The sequence below is a fragment of the Hypomesus nipponensis genome, chromosome 13, assembly GCF_054491055.1.
Source record: "Hypomesus nipponensis isolate SF chromosome 13, ASM5449105v1, whole genome shotgun sequence".
In the NCBI taxonomy this organism is placed as follows: domain Eukaryota; kingdom Metazoa; phylum Chordata; class Actinopteri; order Osmeriformes; family Osmeridae; genus Hypomesus; species Hypomesus nipponensis.
In genome coordinates, this window is record NC_140373.1 from 14,048,498 (window position 1) to 14,064,987 (window position 16,490).

The 16,490-nt window shown below is 46.6% G+C and overlaps 1 protein-coding gene across 2 annotated transcripts in view; it reads left to right on the forward strand.

Annotated features, from left to right (window-relative positions):
* The window catches only part of LOC146260372 (zinc finger MIZ domain-containing protein 1-like), a 96,601-nt gene that overhangs the window by 46,747 nt on the left and 33,364 nt on the right, over positions 1 to 16,490 (forward strand). For both annotated transcript variants that reach the window (XM_084670190.1, XM_084670188.1), the window contains exons 3-4: positions 11,476 to 11,595; positions 16,107 to 16,220. In XM_084670190.1, coding sequence (XP_084526316.1) covers positions 11,527 to 11,595; positions 16,107 to 16,220 — 183 coding nt within the window. In that variant the 5' untranslated portion in view covers positions 11,476 to 11,526. The remainder of the gene's footprint in view (positions 1 to 11,475; positions 11,596 to 16,106; positions 16,221 to 16,490) is intronic.

Here is a 16,490-nt window from a genome sequence, read left to right on the forward strand (position 1 = left end):
ATTTATAGAAAACTTTGGAATTTCCCTGTGAAAAATCTTGGATAGGCCACTGGTTTGGAACCTTACTTGGGTAGGAGAGGGGTGGAACTGTGTAGATATGTCTCCTTTCCTAGAACTGTTAAGATGAACTCTCCATACCTCTTCCTAGAGAAACCCATCTAAATGGAAAACACATTGTCTTTGTTATTCGCCAAGCTAGGACTGAAGGCAGTTGCCATGGTTACTGCCATCCGAGGCTGAAGCCTAGTTGAAGGCCAGAGGAACAAGAAATATGGTGGCTTCTTATGGAGGGACTCCACTAGCAGCCCTTACACTGTCTTATTGCTGCTGGTATTTTCAAAAAAGGTAACAAAAAAAAACGATCTCAGAAATAAAAACACTACAGATGCTTCGAAGCAAAGCTACCACTGACATAAAGATGAATCACACACATTATGTTATTATTATAAAGGATGCATAGGTTAAAGCTAAACCCAAAAATATATATATCAAAGGAAGTCAAAATGGCAGTTAAAAAAGAGCGTTGGGGTGTTTTTTGTCTTTGCTTTTACCTTTTAGGAGCTTGTGAGGAAACTTCCAGCGCTGGCAAATAAAAATGCAGATTGTCTACACAGCATGTCGTCCACCCTGGAGAATCAGCCCTGAATACTAAGCAGGGAGGAGCTCCACAGTGATGGCTGTTTATGTATTTCTGAGTGAAAAATGGCTCCACTTAATTCATTCTCACACAGACCTAAATGTAGGTTAAATTATCGTTAAATCTCTGAAAGAGTGGCGTAGTGCAGGTAAACGATTTACGTCCACAGCTGATGAGCGTTAGCCGGAACACACTGGGAATCGGAGACAAGGTGCCTTTCGGAGACTGAAAGACACATAACTAATAATAGAGGAAGTGGTCACGAGGGACTCCTCTCATTTCATTGAATCATGTCAGATAGTAATTGGTTTACCTAATACAAAGCTCCATGTTTGGGATCTTTAAGGGGTAAACCAAATTACCACAGGGCCAGCCTTCCAGAACGCGGCACTGCTGACCCCCCCCACATCCACCCTCCCACCCCCCAAGCTGAGGGAATGCCCGAGTAAATGGCCTGGCTGTTCTGGTCCCTAGAGGTGTTTAGTGCGTGAAGAGGGGTGTGTGCTCTATGTGTATAGTAGTTGTCTGTTCGACACAGAGTGGAGCTGGTTTTGTGAAATGGGCATGTGCAATTGTCTAATAGGACAGAGTGTTTGATCATGTCTGGAGAGTGCTAATTTTCTACTGTGTTGATATTTAGTTTGGCTTTGATACAATTATAATTATTTTAGTATGTTCAGCTGTTATAAAGGACAGTCTATGGGGTTATTTCATGGGGGGGGGGGGGGGGTCTCTCTTTCTCACTCAGACTCACACACTATTGAAATGAATTGTCTGGATAATTCCCACGTTCATATGGTTGGCCTCTCATCAATACAGACCTGTACGAGACACGTGGAAGACAGACAGAGCTCTCGAGCGCCTGGCGTGAAGTCTACAATATCCATTTCTCCGTAGATCAAATAGAGATAGGCCCCGATTTGAATTTAAATCTGCCCAAGGAATCATCTTCACTCTGCCAAGGTTGAATCATGCATAGAATCTCTCGATTTGAGCAAGGCTTTGGCTCGATATTATAGAACATCATTTGTATGTTAAAATGGTGGCGGCCATTGTTTGCATAGGTGTTTGTATATGTTGTTTTGAGGTAAGGGTCTTTCAGATGCCCAATAATGTGCCTGGGTGTCTATTGACCAGTAGCATGGACAGGTCAGTCGAGGCATGGTCTCTGGCTATTGTGTTAGAAGAGGGGGAGGCTGCTTTCCATTCATTGTGGACTAATCTCATTAGAGAAGGATCCCAACAGTGAATGAGCCTGAGAAACTGACTTACCAATTGACTTACTATGTATCCCGCCTATCTCAGATACTATATCCGTTCCACACTCACAAACATGGACACAAACACAGACACACAACACACACGTTAAACCCCACTGCCAATGAAAGAGGTGGGGGTCTCTTGTAATTATAGACAGCAGTTTTGAAAGAAAAGTTTTTATTACTCTTAATTAATCATTTTAATTAACCGACTGCCTATCTCCACTTTCTAGTGGATCATTTAATTAGCTGTTCCAGACTTTGGAGTCGTATCATGCTGTATGTGCGTGCACCAGCGTTGTGTGTCTCTTTGGCAACTCGCATGTATCACCATGGTAGCCTTAGCTAGTCTCATGTGTCTTATTCTGGATCACACTACCTTTGTGCTTGACAAATGACAGATTTGCATAGTGGCACTGCTTTGACAATTCAAGGCTTGCAGGAGGAAAATGCAAAAGAGCTGATCTGATTTACACAAAGACAGAACATCCATGGTTGGCTCTGGGTGCTGTGTGGATCTCCTGGCCTGCTGGATACCCTGTGTGTTGGCCAGGTGACTGTGACAGGGCCCTGGCCTCTGCGGTAGCACACAGAAGGGCAGGCCACTGCAGAGAAAGATTCATGACCTAGCCAGCCCCGTAATTGCTGATGGTTCAGCAGTTTTTCAGTGGCTGGAAACAGGAGGACATGGGATTTCTCAGCTTTTCCTCTCACTCTCTCTCTCTCTCTCTCTCTCTCTCTTTCTCTCTCAGCACCACGCGCTCCATTCCCCTGGAAATGTGCCTGCTGGCGAGTGTTTACGTCCTCCTGTCAGCTCACCTCGACACTCCTCACGGACAATGTGGCCTTCCCACAGAGCCAAGCCCTCATGTATACCGATGACTTGAACACACAGCCAACAGGACTCTCAACTTATGGAATCGATTGTTTGGAGGACAAATATGTTGGCCAGACACTATAACATAGATAGGATGGGATGATTGAAGCACCCTTCAGAGACCTGCTTTGAAACGTTTATGACAGTTACTATGCGGCCTGTGCAAGTGTGCACACGTGTGTGGCGTGTGATCGCCGGCAATTATTACCGTGCGGCGCTATATTTGTTTACAGTGTGTGCATGGGGCTGCTCATGTCGCTTAGTTTGACAGTTTAAGTCTTGACTTACGTAAGGGCCCAAAACGCCCGCTTCATCCTTAGCATACAATATTCATCAGCTGCTATTTTTAGCCGAGCGTAAGATTATATAAAATGAGACGTACGGTTTTGCTAGCATGTGATGCGCGTTGCGAAGATGGGGCAGATGCTGTGCAACCAGCACTGGGTATTTTGCGCCACGGCACACATTAAGCACAGAAAACAAACCTAACAAAGAAAAGCAGTTTTCATAATATGAAATATTTTATGTGCAAAGTGAGAGAAAAAGATAAACATAAAGCTGCATGGAAAAAAAGATTGTTGCATACTGCTTGATTGAGGATGCCTTGCCTTGAGAATCCCCATCATTTTTTTCCTCCCCTAGACACACATTGGCATTCTTTCAGCCCTGCACGTTGAAAATGAGAGGCTTCCTGATTCGTTTACAGAAGGACAATCAAAACATGGCAGCCAGCAATCTCTGGCAAATTAGAGGGGGCCGTGCACCTCAGAGATGGGGTGAGGGGAAGGTGGCAGCATGTCTGTTGCCTTGGATTCATCACATGCCTGTGTAGACACCCCCCCACACCCCCACCGCCTCCCCATCAACATGACCCCCGCACGCCTCGATAAGGAAGATTTGTGGCATAGATTTATGGCGGCCCCACACTGCCTATCCTTTAAATCAGTCCGTCTCCCACACGCTGCAATCCCCCCCCCCCTTCCATTGGATCAAGCATCCACCCATCTGGTAATGCGTTGTCATTGACCAATTAGGGGAAGCCAGATCAAACTGTAGTGTGGACGGCTCCTCTCAGCCCCTTTCTAAGCACTCTGCTTTTTTTAAATTAAGTACATTTGTGGAATGAGAGGTTCTGTCTCTGGAGAAGACTGGGAGCTGCAGATACTGGCCTGCGAGCATAACTTCTCTCTAACAGCCCAGCTAGATTCTTCACCACATGTCGAACACACGCTGGATTCTTCAACGTGACCGCTTGTCTTCCTTGTGTGGAGGAAAGATCATGTTGTTGCTGTCCTTCTCTTGGCAGGTTGAGCTCATACACTATTAAAAGCTTGCTCGCTTCCCATTCACTGAACTGCAGGGCAAAGTCACAATGGGCCAGAGGTCCCACAGAAACCCACAATGGAGAGAAGAAGGTTTCAGGCTGGACATCCCTACATTCACCCCCTGCAATAATGCCCCCCCACACACACGCGCATAACACCAAAGACAAAACCCGACCAACACACACCGTCCTAACACATACTCAATCCTTGTCACTCTCTCACCACACAGACACTCACTCTGACACATATTTTCACACACAGCTGCACACACACACAACACACACACTTGTACTTATGTTCTCCTCTTAGCCTTCTTTGAATTCCTCTCCATGTATCCAGCAGTTCGGCTGTCACTCCCCCCAGCACTATCAGTATCCCTCCCTCCCTCCCTCTCTCTCTCTCAGACCTCATAATGGCTTCTCTTGGGTAGAGGCAGCGGCTGCTGCTATTTCAAAGTTTTAGCTGGCAGGATTAAGCAAGGTATGTAGAAAATGAACAGCCACTGACAGGAGGACACATGAGCTGAATGCATAACAAACCAAGAGACTGGCAGAATGGATCAGGGGTTGGGGGGCCCTCATGCACACGCACACACTACACTCACGGCAAGTTATCTCAAGGAGTGCCAGTAACAGGCACCAACAATATCATTCACCTACAGGGAAAATGGAAATAAAACTCTATTTGTCCTCCAATCCAGCAGCTAGTGAAATACGGTTGTTTCAGTGTGAGTTACTGCTGCATTGGAAACACCAGACACCTTATAAGTTCCAACGATATGACCAAGCATACATGGTAAGAACATGGAATTAAAACAATCGCTTTTCTGGTGGAAGGAAAGGTGTTTGTACTGATTCGGTCCGCGTGGAGCTGGCAGTGTGATCGTGGCAGCTATGTCTGCAAGAGAGAAAGAGAGAGAGAGAGAGAGAGAGAGAGAGAGAGAGAGAGAGAGAGAGAGAGAGAGAGAGAGAGAGAAAGAGAGAGAGAGAGGGAGAGAGAGAGAGAGAGAGAGAGAGAGAGAGGCATTGCAGGGCTGCTGGTGGACTGGAGCGTAGAGCGTCGGGAGCTACAGCGCCAACTAGCTCTGCTAGGGCTGTTGGAAGTGACGCACAGTCATGTGGCTCATCTGTGCTCTCTGCTGCTTCCACCGCCTGGGGGGAATTGACCCCCCACACACACACTCCTCGTCTTTTTCTTTCTCCCTCCCCCTCCTGCTATTAGAGGAGGGGAAGGAAATGAAGAAAGTAGCTGCTCAGTAAAAGGTTGCAGAGGGCAGGGGGAGAAAGAGACAGAGACAGAGAGAAAGGAAGAGGGGGAGGAGAAAGACAGGGAGAAAGATCTTTCTGATTCTCCTGATGACACCATGTGGTTGGCCAAGGAGCAGACTGGCCGCGCTGGCCCCACCCACCATAGTCGTCGTCCCCCCACACCCCCGGGTGTTGGGTGTCTGAGAGGGGGGGGTTTCTTGCAGGGGGTGTTGGGGTGGGGGGGTGGGGGTTCTGGGTGAATAAAAACCGCCCCCATCTGCCTTTATCCTCCTCTCTCCCAGCCGGAGATCGCCCTCTGAGACTTGGTGAAACGTTACACTTGGTTAGGGAGGAGATATTGCTTAGTCCCCTCTGTGATCCCAACCCTCTGTTTTTTCTCTTTCTATGGAGCGGGTGGGGGGTGACTTCTCCACTCTCCCTCCCTCCCTCCCCACACTACCATGCTCCCTTTGCTTTTGCAATCACGCTGCAGATGTGCCTGATGGCTGAACAATCTCTGTGTACCAAGCATGAGGCTCCCGCAGGAATCCAGGAGACTTGCTTATGTGAGCTGTCATGAAAAAATAAAAGGGTGAGGGGGGGGGGGGGGGGGGTGGCAGGGCAGGTGGGAGAGAGAGAAAAGAGAAAGAGAGGAAGGGCAGAAGGGATAGTGAGTGAATGTGGGTCTGCATGAGAGAGAGAGGCAGAGCTAGAGATGGAAGCATGGAGCGACGAGGAGGAGGCGGGGGAAGAGGGATGGGTGGGGGGGGGTTAGAGAAAAGGAGATGGAGAAAGACAGAGGGGAGAGTGGGAGATCAGTGAACAGCGACCAATGCAGCAGGGCTCCTGGATCGGCTGGTGTGTGTGTGTGCCTGTGTGTGTGCGTGTGTGTGCGTGTGTGTGCATGCATGCGAGCGCACGGGGACATGCTCACGGTTACAGCTGGAGTTTGCAGACCAACCACATTAAATAAGAGAAATCCATTCCCAAGCCTGTTAAGGAGCCATATGGGGAGGTGTGTGTTGCTGCACACGCTGCTGGGAGTGTGTCCATACGTGTGTGTGTGGCGGGAGGGGGGCGTGAGCATGATGGAAAGGGAGAGTGGGGGAAGGGAAGACGAGGTGAAGGAGGAGGGGGTGGATGGGGCCCGCGAGAGGGAGGTAGGTAGTGGAAGGAGTTTGGACAGACAGGCAGGACGGCAGGCAGGCAGGCGGCTCATATATACTGTATACCCAATGGCAGAGCTGTGTGAAGCCTGCTGGGGATTATGGCACATTCTGGAAGGCAACAATGGAGAGCAGTGAGTGGAGTACACATTTCCATCCTCCTGCTTCTCCCTGCATAACAAACAATGCTTTGTCCTTGGTGTCTGGCCACTTACCAGGCGGAGAGAGGCAACCAGGCAGGCACCTGGAGACGCTCACTAAACAACCCACAGCGATAAGAGGCAACATTTCCCTTTAACGTCTGAATAATTAAAGCAGAGCTTTTGGCCCCCGCCTCCTTCCACACCCTGGAGAAACGGACCTACAGTGTATGCGAATGAAGGCTCATTAAAATCATCTGTACTCAGATACTTCCTCCTTCCTTTGCTTCCTCCTGCCTTTTAACACAATTAAGCGAGGGCTGCTAAAAGTCACTATGCCCTAGTCAGAGATCAGGACAAGTTCGTTATTACTCACTTCACCTACAGTAGCCTGACACGCCGGGCATTGCCACCTTGAGCTAGACGTCAAAACAGTACCCCACGAGGCGTTAGCGTAGCGCAGAGTTTCTCTGGCCAGACCACGGTGCTCTGTTTTAATAATGTCAGCAGTAGTTCAGGCTTTCGATTAGTGCTGTGTGTGTGGTGGGGAGACAGGGGGCTGTTAAAGTGTGGGGAGGGGGTGGCAGTGTGTGTGTGCGTGTGTGTGATTCATAGCTGCGCAGAGGTGAAACCCAGCAGTTGTGTTGTCATGGAGCACATTAAGGGCATCTGATGGTGTTGTTATGCTATCCTTATGATGCTGCTCTAGCACATTGGGGGAATGTGAGAAGGCGTGTGTGCGTGTGTGTCCCCGTGTACATGGGTATGGGTGGGTGGGTAGAGGATCCGGATTGTGGCCAATTAAACCCCCCAGCTTGGATCCAACAGCTTGGATTGGATGAACATGAGGTCTGTCCCTGGAAGAGCGAAGAAATCGTCCGCATTCAAGTGTCCCACGGACCAGAATGAGTGGCGTGTCTCCCCTTAGATGGCGTGGCCCCAGAGGAGCCTAGTTGTTTTGCTACACAAGCCATTTAAATGAATAAATTAAATGTGTTTACCACTACCCCCGTGCCTGTGACAGCTCTGCTGAGTGACTGTAAAGCTGGGAGGGTTCATGATCCATTTGTTCTGCTATGATGGCAGGATAAAGCTAATCATTGTCTACCTCTCCTCTACACCGCCCCCCTCCACCCACATCCCACCCACCCCCCCACCCCCCCGGCTCCCTTCCAAGATGTTTGAAGGTTTGGTTACCGACGTACTACGTATTCCCCAAAGAAGTAGCCGGAAAACCTGTGTAAAGGCAACAGTTCAAAGAACTGTATCCTGAAGATTGTGTGTTTGGGATTGTATTCTGTGTCAAACTCTCTAGTGTATTATCATCCTGCTTTGTCATCTTATTAAATCAGCATCTTGTTATCTGATTCACACTTAAAAAAACACAATCACGTAACAGGACAGTGCAGGGTTCAGTTGGTGACTTTGTCAGAATCAGGCAGTATACCCACTGGATCTGCGGAACCTGTGTGGAATCCCAGCTTCCAAGCCCAGGGGGTGGGGGTGCATGTAGCAATCTCAACAGCCCATTTGAAAATGTAGGCCTCATCTGTCAGCCAGCGGTAGGGAAAGCAGCCATGCAGAAGCCCACTGATTATAAAGAGATAATTTCACCCAATCCTTCATTGGCGTTCCATTGCCCTCACCACCGCCCTCTAATGAATCTGTTCCCAGCCTTCTCTTCTATACCAGTTTCTCTCTTTCTTTTACTCTTCTTCTTCTCCTCAGTGTGTAGAATTTCAGTTCCCCCCTTCAAAGCGGCAAGCTCTTCTCCTTTGTAAGAATCTGCACATTCTAACTTGTTGTACCGGCTCGCACTTGTTATTAATTAAGCTACATTAACCAGATTTTCCCCACACAAAACACTATTTAGGGGGATAACTAGCTGAATCAAGTCTAACAAGTTCACGCAAGGTAATGATGCAGAGAATATAACAAATGATAACCTCTACAAGATCGGAAATGGTAGATAAATAGAAGAAAAGATCTTGTAGTTGCATCTGTTCATCACATCTCTCAGACATAGAGATCCTTTAATCTTTAATTTGGCTCTTGTTAGATATTAAACATCTAACAGTAGACGTGTTTAATTACTGCTGGTAAATAACAATTGAATTACTAAAATGCCACTGTCCCGCATCTGCTCCTTAAATCTATCAGAACGGTAACAGCACAGAGATAGCAAATGTAATCTTAATCGTCTGAGCATGTGTCTGTTTAGTCTGTACTGATGTTTGACTTCGCAGGGGGAAGGCTTGGGGGGTCAGAGACCAGAGATATTTACATGTTGCAGAAAGGAAAGAATACAATGATGACTGGTACTTTGTGTGTTTAAACCAGCCCTCCATCTTTCTGTCTCAGTCTCGGTCTCGGTCTCTGTCTCTCTCTCCCTCTCTCTCTCTCTCTCTCTCTCTCTCTCTCTCTCTCTCTCTCTCTCTCTTTCTCTCTGCTGGAGGTGAGAGAGATGACGGAGAGAAAAGGATAAACAGAGAAAGAGAGAGAGGGCGGGGGGGGTTGTTAGAGAAAGCAGGGCGACTGGCTCATCAATAAGCACAAGGTCAGACAGGCACTGTTGGGCTGAGTGGGCCCTGTTAGCAAGCTGCAGCTGAGGATTTGTAGAGCTTGTAAAGGCTTAAAGCAACACCGCTCCGCCTCTTTGTGTGAGCACTGGCTGGAACTACAGAGGGGCAGAGAGACACCTGCTGGTGGCCAAGGGCCACATGGTCAGACAGGACTGAGTGTGTTAGCGTGTGTGAGCGTGTGTGAGCGTGTGTGTGCATGTGTGCGTGTGTGTGTGTGTGTGTGTGTGTGTGTATGCTGGCAGGGGGGTCTGCCACTGAACCGAGCTGTTTGTGGAATTTTGCATTGAGAGAAAGGCTTAAATGAGTAGTTCTCGCTTGAAAGGAAAGCCAAGTGATTCTGGGTGCTTTGCTTTATTAAATTGCATTTTTTGATGATGCGGGAGGAGACTTGTTTGTGGTGTTGCTAATTTAGAGCACACTGTCCATATGATACAGAATCAATATTAAATATATTTGCAGTGGATCCCAAAACTATTAGCTGTAATTTGGGTAAATTGCCTCCTCAATAAATCCTAAGCAAATACTTCCTCTTTTTGGTCATGAAACAGATCATCTCACTCTGCATATTGCTAAATACATATCACATATCAGATATGCCTTTTAGCCACAATGTCCTGTGAACCACCCCTGGCCACAAAGGAGTTAACAAACAAATATATTCCATCTGTGAAGAAAGGGAGAAAGAGGGAAGAAAAAAACAGTCATACAGTGTTGTTTTTTTTTCTTTTTTATGAGCTCTCTAATTTATGGAGAGGAATGCACTAGTGTGCCCTTCTCCCCCCTAAAGTACAGGCATGAGCAGCTCCAATAGGTAGCATAAAAGCTCTTTAGCTGTCTAGTGGAGTAGATTACTGGCCTGTCGTTAAATCTAGCCACAGACCCCTAAGTGAGCATTATCAGTATGGTGCAGCAGGCTGTCTTCTCTCTCTCTCTCTCTCTCTCTCTCTCTCTCTCTCTCTCTCTCTCTCTCTCTCTCTCTCTCTCTCTCTCTCTCTCTCTCTCTCTCTCTCTCTCTCTCTCTCTCTCTCTCTCTCTCTCTCTCTCTCTCTCTCTCTCTCTCTCTCTCTCTCTCTCTCTCTCTCTCTCTCTCTCTCTCTCTCTCTCTCTCTCTCTCTCTGTCTCTGTCTCTCTCTCCTCCCTCACTGTCAAAATACGCCCTTGTGGCACCAGCATTCAGTGTTCTGGAATGTTTCACTCCACGATGGTATTGGACAAAGAGAGGGAGATGAGTAAGGGAGAGCAAAGGAAGAATGTTAGGATGAGAAGAGAGTGATGAGGAGAGTGAGAAAGTGCACTGTGGGAGAGATGCACTGTGTGCTAGTGAAATAAAGCAAGAGATAGGGTGAGACAGGGGCGAGATAAGAGAGAGACAGAGAAACAGAGATAGAGGGAGATGGAGAGGCATCTCTCTGATATGTGTTTATTAATTCACTTGGCCCTCTGCTTAAAGCTGTGGGTCACTGTGAGTTATAGCCAGTGCGCTGAGTGTGATATTTATTTGACGTTCAATGCAACATTAAATCGGCTCCCTCAGGGTAAATTGATAACCTTTAATATAGGGCGTAATACTTTTAACTTGTGATAAGGCTGTGTGGCGCGTCAGATCACAGCCTATTGTTTGCGCAAGCCTTCCATAAAAAAAAATCCCTGAAAAAGCTCAAAAATCAACGGTGGTGTTTTGACTTCAGGTAGCCTAGGCTGCTGTGTGGCTATGGAGCTAGTTGGATGAAACACAAGTCTGGACTGAGGATATGGATAATTGTTACCTAGAGATTATATAATGTCAGAGTATTGTAAACATATCTTGCATGCCAAGCAAAGGTTCTCACTGTGAAAGATCTCTCTCGCAGACTCTGGCAGATATCTATCCTGTCTGCTATCTGGAAATAGCAGACTGGGAACCCTTTTTTCTTCTTTGCACATGCTAGTGGCGAGGTAAGCTTTAAATGTGATCAGGAAGAAGTATCTCCGTGGTCCACTCTCATTGGTGTGTGGCAGCCCAGTTGTGTGGCAGCGTTAGGGACAAGCGTCGAGGCTTGTTAAGGGTGTCACACCAGCTGCGAAGAATGTCATTCTTTAAGGTCTTGAGGTGCTTGCGACCTGCCAAATCAATAGTCTCCCCTGCTCCACTCCTACATACACACACACACACACACACACACTAACTTGTAATATCCTGTTTGGCATTGGATTGGCAGCAGAAGAACTTCCCTGTAACATGGTGTGCTTGTCTCTGTTCCAGAGCGCTCCAGTTTAATGGCTGGCAGGTAGAGGCCTAAGAGAGGCAATCAAAATGAACTCGATACCGTCGATGGACAGGCACATACAGCAGACCAATGATCGTCTGCTATGTATCAAACAGGTAAGTTGTCTAAAATTATTTCCGGCACTGCTATTTTGGTGTGTGTTTCCCTGGTTAGAGTTTCAGGAATAGTCACAACTACTGTACTAATTCGATATTTTTGAATGAGCTTTAAATTGTATTCTTCGAAAGTCACATGACAGGACACGTCACAGATAGACAGACAGACAAACAGACAGACAGACACACACAAACACTCACCCACACTGTGTGGCCTCCCTTCCCTCTGGGTTACTCTAAATGTTGAACTGTCCTTTCATCCTTTCATTAGCACTGCAGTGTGTGAGGCTCAGGTTGCCGAACAGGGTATGAGAAAGGACACTATTCCAGGATTCCTCCAGTCCTACCTCTCTTTCTGTCTCCATCCCTCTATCCACCTCTCTCATTTCTTCCACCTCACATCCACAGACACTACCCTTAGTTCCCCTCTTGACCCCTTTATCTCTGGGTGAATGTGGAACAAAATGAAACGAGCCTACCTGTATCAGTCCAGAGCTTGGGCTGCGTAACAAGCCTTTCTAGGCTTTGACGGACAGCTTGTTTGTTTTGTTCTGCCTCAGGGTTGTGTTCTTAGCTCTTGGCCCAGAAGAGTACAGTGAGAGGGATATAGGAGAGAGATGGCCGTATGTGTTAACACGTATGTGAACACGGCCAATTGGCGTCACTCCAATGGTGGAGTTCTCTGCTATTAGGTGGTCTGTTAAGGGCTTTAGTGTCCCCCCGGGGACTGTTGAGCAGGTAAAGATGGTGGGGTGGAGAGGGAGCGAGTAGAGGGGAGGCTCTACACGGTTATTGTGTAAGAAGGGTCAGCTGTAGGTGTTTCAGATAAGATAGAGATCAAAGGCAAAATAGTGATCTAATCTGAGTTTAACAATGCGTACACAAATACCTTGGAACACTTGGAATAATAGTATCAATTCCCAGTTATCCTCTAACACTTTTCAGTGCTAATACGAGTACATCCTCCAAATGAAAACACTCCCCCCAAATACGAGTAAACTCCCCCCAAGGATGACTTGCTCACCTCCCCCCGAATACAAAGACACGCTCCCCCAAATGGGAAACAAAATTACATGAAAACATTCCCCCCAGAGTTACATGCACCAGGATAGTTGTTTGGCTATCAATTTTTACATTTAACACGCAATTACTTTTGCATACTTTTTTTCCACATGCTTCGATAGCCAAACAACTGTCCTGGTGCACGTAGCTCTGTCATTATCGCATTTGGTACTTCTGTCGATCACTTTCTTATTTCCTGTTAGTTACTGTGCATCCAATCAGCGACGAAAGTGTTGTACCTACCCTTTTTGTTTGGAGTAAATGTAATTTTTTTTCACATTTGGGGGAGCGTGTCTTTGTATTCGGGGGGAGGTGAGCAAGTCATCCTATTTGGGGGGAATTTACTTGTATTTGGGGGGGGGGGGGGGGATGTTTTAATTTGTGGGATGTACTCGTATTAGTGGGTGTGTTTTGCACTTCAGGGCCACCGTAGATATCCCTATTAATAACAATGTATGACAGTTAATGGAGTATTGTTGTAAAGCATTCCATGAGGATATGGGGGAGGGGAGTCGCCTTACGCATTTTAACATAAATGTAACAATTCTCGTGTCAGAGGTCAGATGTATTAAACCCAACTCCCGAAACCTAAACAAACATCAGCTGGCGTTAGTGACTAGAGAAGGGGATCGTGGGTAAACACGTCACGTCGAGAAATCCACAGTTTCCGAAAAGGGCCTCGAGTTCATCTAATAAACGAATAAGCGACGGGTCATTCAAATGAGCCATGGAGAAGCCTGCACCCTGCTAATAGAGGCAGCTTTGTGCTGCAGACAATCAGGGTTTGGAACCCAGTACAATAAATACCATTTATGTCCTGCCAATTAGAGTTGCCGAGAACCCATTCAGCTAGCTCCCATTCTCCTCCCCTTACACAAAGATGATCATCGGGGGAGATCAGAACAATTAACTCACTATATCCCCCCCCCCTCCCCATGCTCCCCATTGCCAAATATCCAAGTCATTAAAATAATTAAGGAAATATTGTAAACCAATCCAGATGTTTGTTTTAATTGAAAGTGTGTGCATGCTGGAAATTTGGCGTCTTGAAGGCATCATTGATGCCAGTGCATCAGGAATATAAATGAAGCTTTGTATTTTCTTGTTTTCATAAAACTTGACAGGTTTGTCTGAATACACACAGTCAGTCAGGTGAACAGGGAATCAAATTGATTTGGTTGCTCAAATACTGAATAACTGACGAGTCAGATATTGACGTGTTGTAAATTGTGAGAGGTTTGTATGATTGTATCTAGGGTTAAGAGTTCAAAAATATAATGACAGCAATGTCTTCCCACTGAGCAGATGATTAAACAACTTAAGTTACACGTGAAACACTGTACCGTGAATGGTTCCCGAAAGTCTATTGGAACTTATTTCCCCTCTTTCCCTTGGAATCCACTATTGAGAGCAAAGATAGAACAGCTTGATATTGCTAGTGTCTATTACAGAGTAGACTATTTTTTCTTTTCTCTGTGGGTTGGCCTGTGTGTTGTCTGACTCCACAGCACATGATGTGTACAAGCTCGAGTTGAAAATATGAGCCGTCCTTTCACTGCGGGAACACTTCCTCAAACTGTAAACGTCAATATTTCAAGAGTGAGTGGAGGAGCTCTCTAGTTCAACTGCCACTGGCAACTGTTTACTACCACTTTACACTGCTGTATGTCTCAGGTGTTTTTGAGCCTGTGAACATTGCTCTTGGGTTTTTCTATGCTAATGTCGCATCGAGCATATTTGGATATAGTTTTGCACATAACCCCCACCTCTGTTTGTCATGTTTTGCACCAGAAGTCTAGGTCAGGTCTATGACTGTATCTGTTGAGAGCTACCACCTCTAAACAATATAGAGAGCCTGTCTGTCTTTTGTCTCCCGGGTTGGACTTGGACTGGGCAGGACTGGAGAGGAGCTTAGTGTTAATGTTGGAGGATCATTCTCACCCAGGGGATACGAAGAGAGGGGGGAATGTCTCTTGGCCACTAGTTAGGTTTGATTGGTGGGTTTTGGCAGGAGAAGGGATAACATCTGTGGCGATGCCATGCCAAGCTCGCCATGTGACACACACGCACACACACACACATTCACATGGCGAGACCAATTGTTCAGAATGCAAAAGAACAGTAATCTCTTCAAGCGGCACCACTTGTGTTGTGTTTTCTTTCAGTACATCACCCTCCCCACCACCCATTCCCTTTCCCCCATCCAGCCATCCATCCAAGTCTCCCATCTTCCTTCTCCCATTTTCTTGTACACTTTCCACGCTGATCGCATCTTTGTAGCTTCCATACTCATCTAAATTTAGCATCGCTAGATGTGACTTTCTCCAGCAGACTTCATCCACTAACAGAATTCACAACAAATGCACCCCCCACCCCACAACTTCCCCCTAGACAAAGACTTACCCTGCGGGGAATGGTCTAGGACTGTGCACATAAAATAAACAAGACTGGTTTCATCCGGTCTTTTTCAAACGCTGGCTTTGTAAATTGATATGAAAGCTGCCTAATCAAACATTGACCTCTGCTGCCCCCTAAAGAGCAACGGAGTAAAAAAAAAAAACTGAGCGCCAGGGACTGTGGTGCCTCTGCCTCTTTCCTTCCCGGTTGACATGTGAATCAAAGCACAGAGACATGTCGGGAACTCAGGCTCTCACTTAAACATGACAAGCCAGTCACTTTAAAGCTTTGATGTTGTGGAGTGGGTGTCTATTTGTCTCAGATTTTGTACCCAGCACACCACAAAGGCTGCATGTACATAATCTCACCAAAGGTAACAAATTGCCCTGGAGTGGCTGGACGTCTCTTCCTCTCTTTCCGCGAAAGAATGAAAATAGATATCACAAGAGTCTTTTGAGGACCGACATTCATTGAGATTCGCTGGACTTTTCTAACCTGCCGACTACCACCCCTTTTTTTTTCACCTGAGATACAGAAGCACACAGAGACAACAGGATTGACTGAGGGTAGCTAGATGGATCTAGCAGGGGAAGACATGCCATAAAGACAGCCTGAAGGTCAAGCAGCTGGCTGTCAGATAAAGTCACACCAGCTCAGAGCCTCCATGTCCATTCGCAACCACCAGATATTTATTTCACTGTGAAGGTGGTGCTTCAAAGACCTGGAAGAGGAGGTCAGGACTGTGACTGTGGCAGGAAAGCAGGGGACAGACCCCTTCCATCCAACCGCTGTATTGACGCCATTAACCAAAACCATATGTTGTATGTCCAACGCCTTTGCGCTCCACCATTTCTTGTTAGGGAACACCATGAAATTAATTTTGTTAAAAAAAAAGTGTAATTATTTTGTGCCCACACATTGTGCCAAACTGCATCTCTCTGAGGGCAATTGACATCCTACAGATCTCCCCTCTGTTAATGTGTCTGATATGTAACACATTTGGCTTCCTCTCTCATCCTAATAGGTTTCTTATTGTGTTTTTTCCCATGCAGCACTTACAAAATCCTGCAAATTTCCAAACAGCAGCTACAGAGCTGCTGGATTGGTGTGGTGACCCCCGAGCCTTCCAGCGTCCCTTTGAGCAAAGCCTCATGGGATGCCTAACGGTAAGAAGCAACCTGGACCCCTCGACCACCTCACACCTCCAGGTTCAAAGAGGGTTTCAGAATCAAGGGATAGGAAAGGCTGCTAAAACAAGTACTATTTTCAGACTCCTGGTATTCCCATATGGTATGCCCGGAAGGCTAGGCCAAGAAAGAAAAGTTTTTTTATTTTTAGACATTGTCGAGTTTCAAACTGCTTTAGGAATTTACCTTAGCCACTCTCTAAACTTCATTTACTTTTCAATTTCAACGATGAATTGAACAATGCATGAT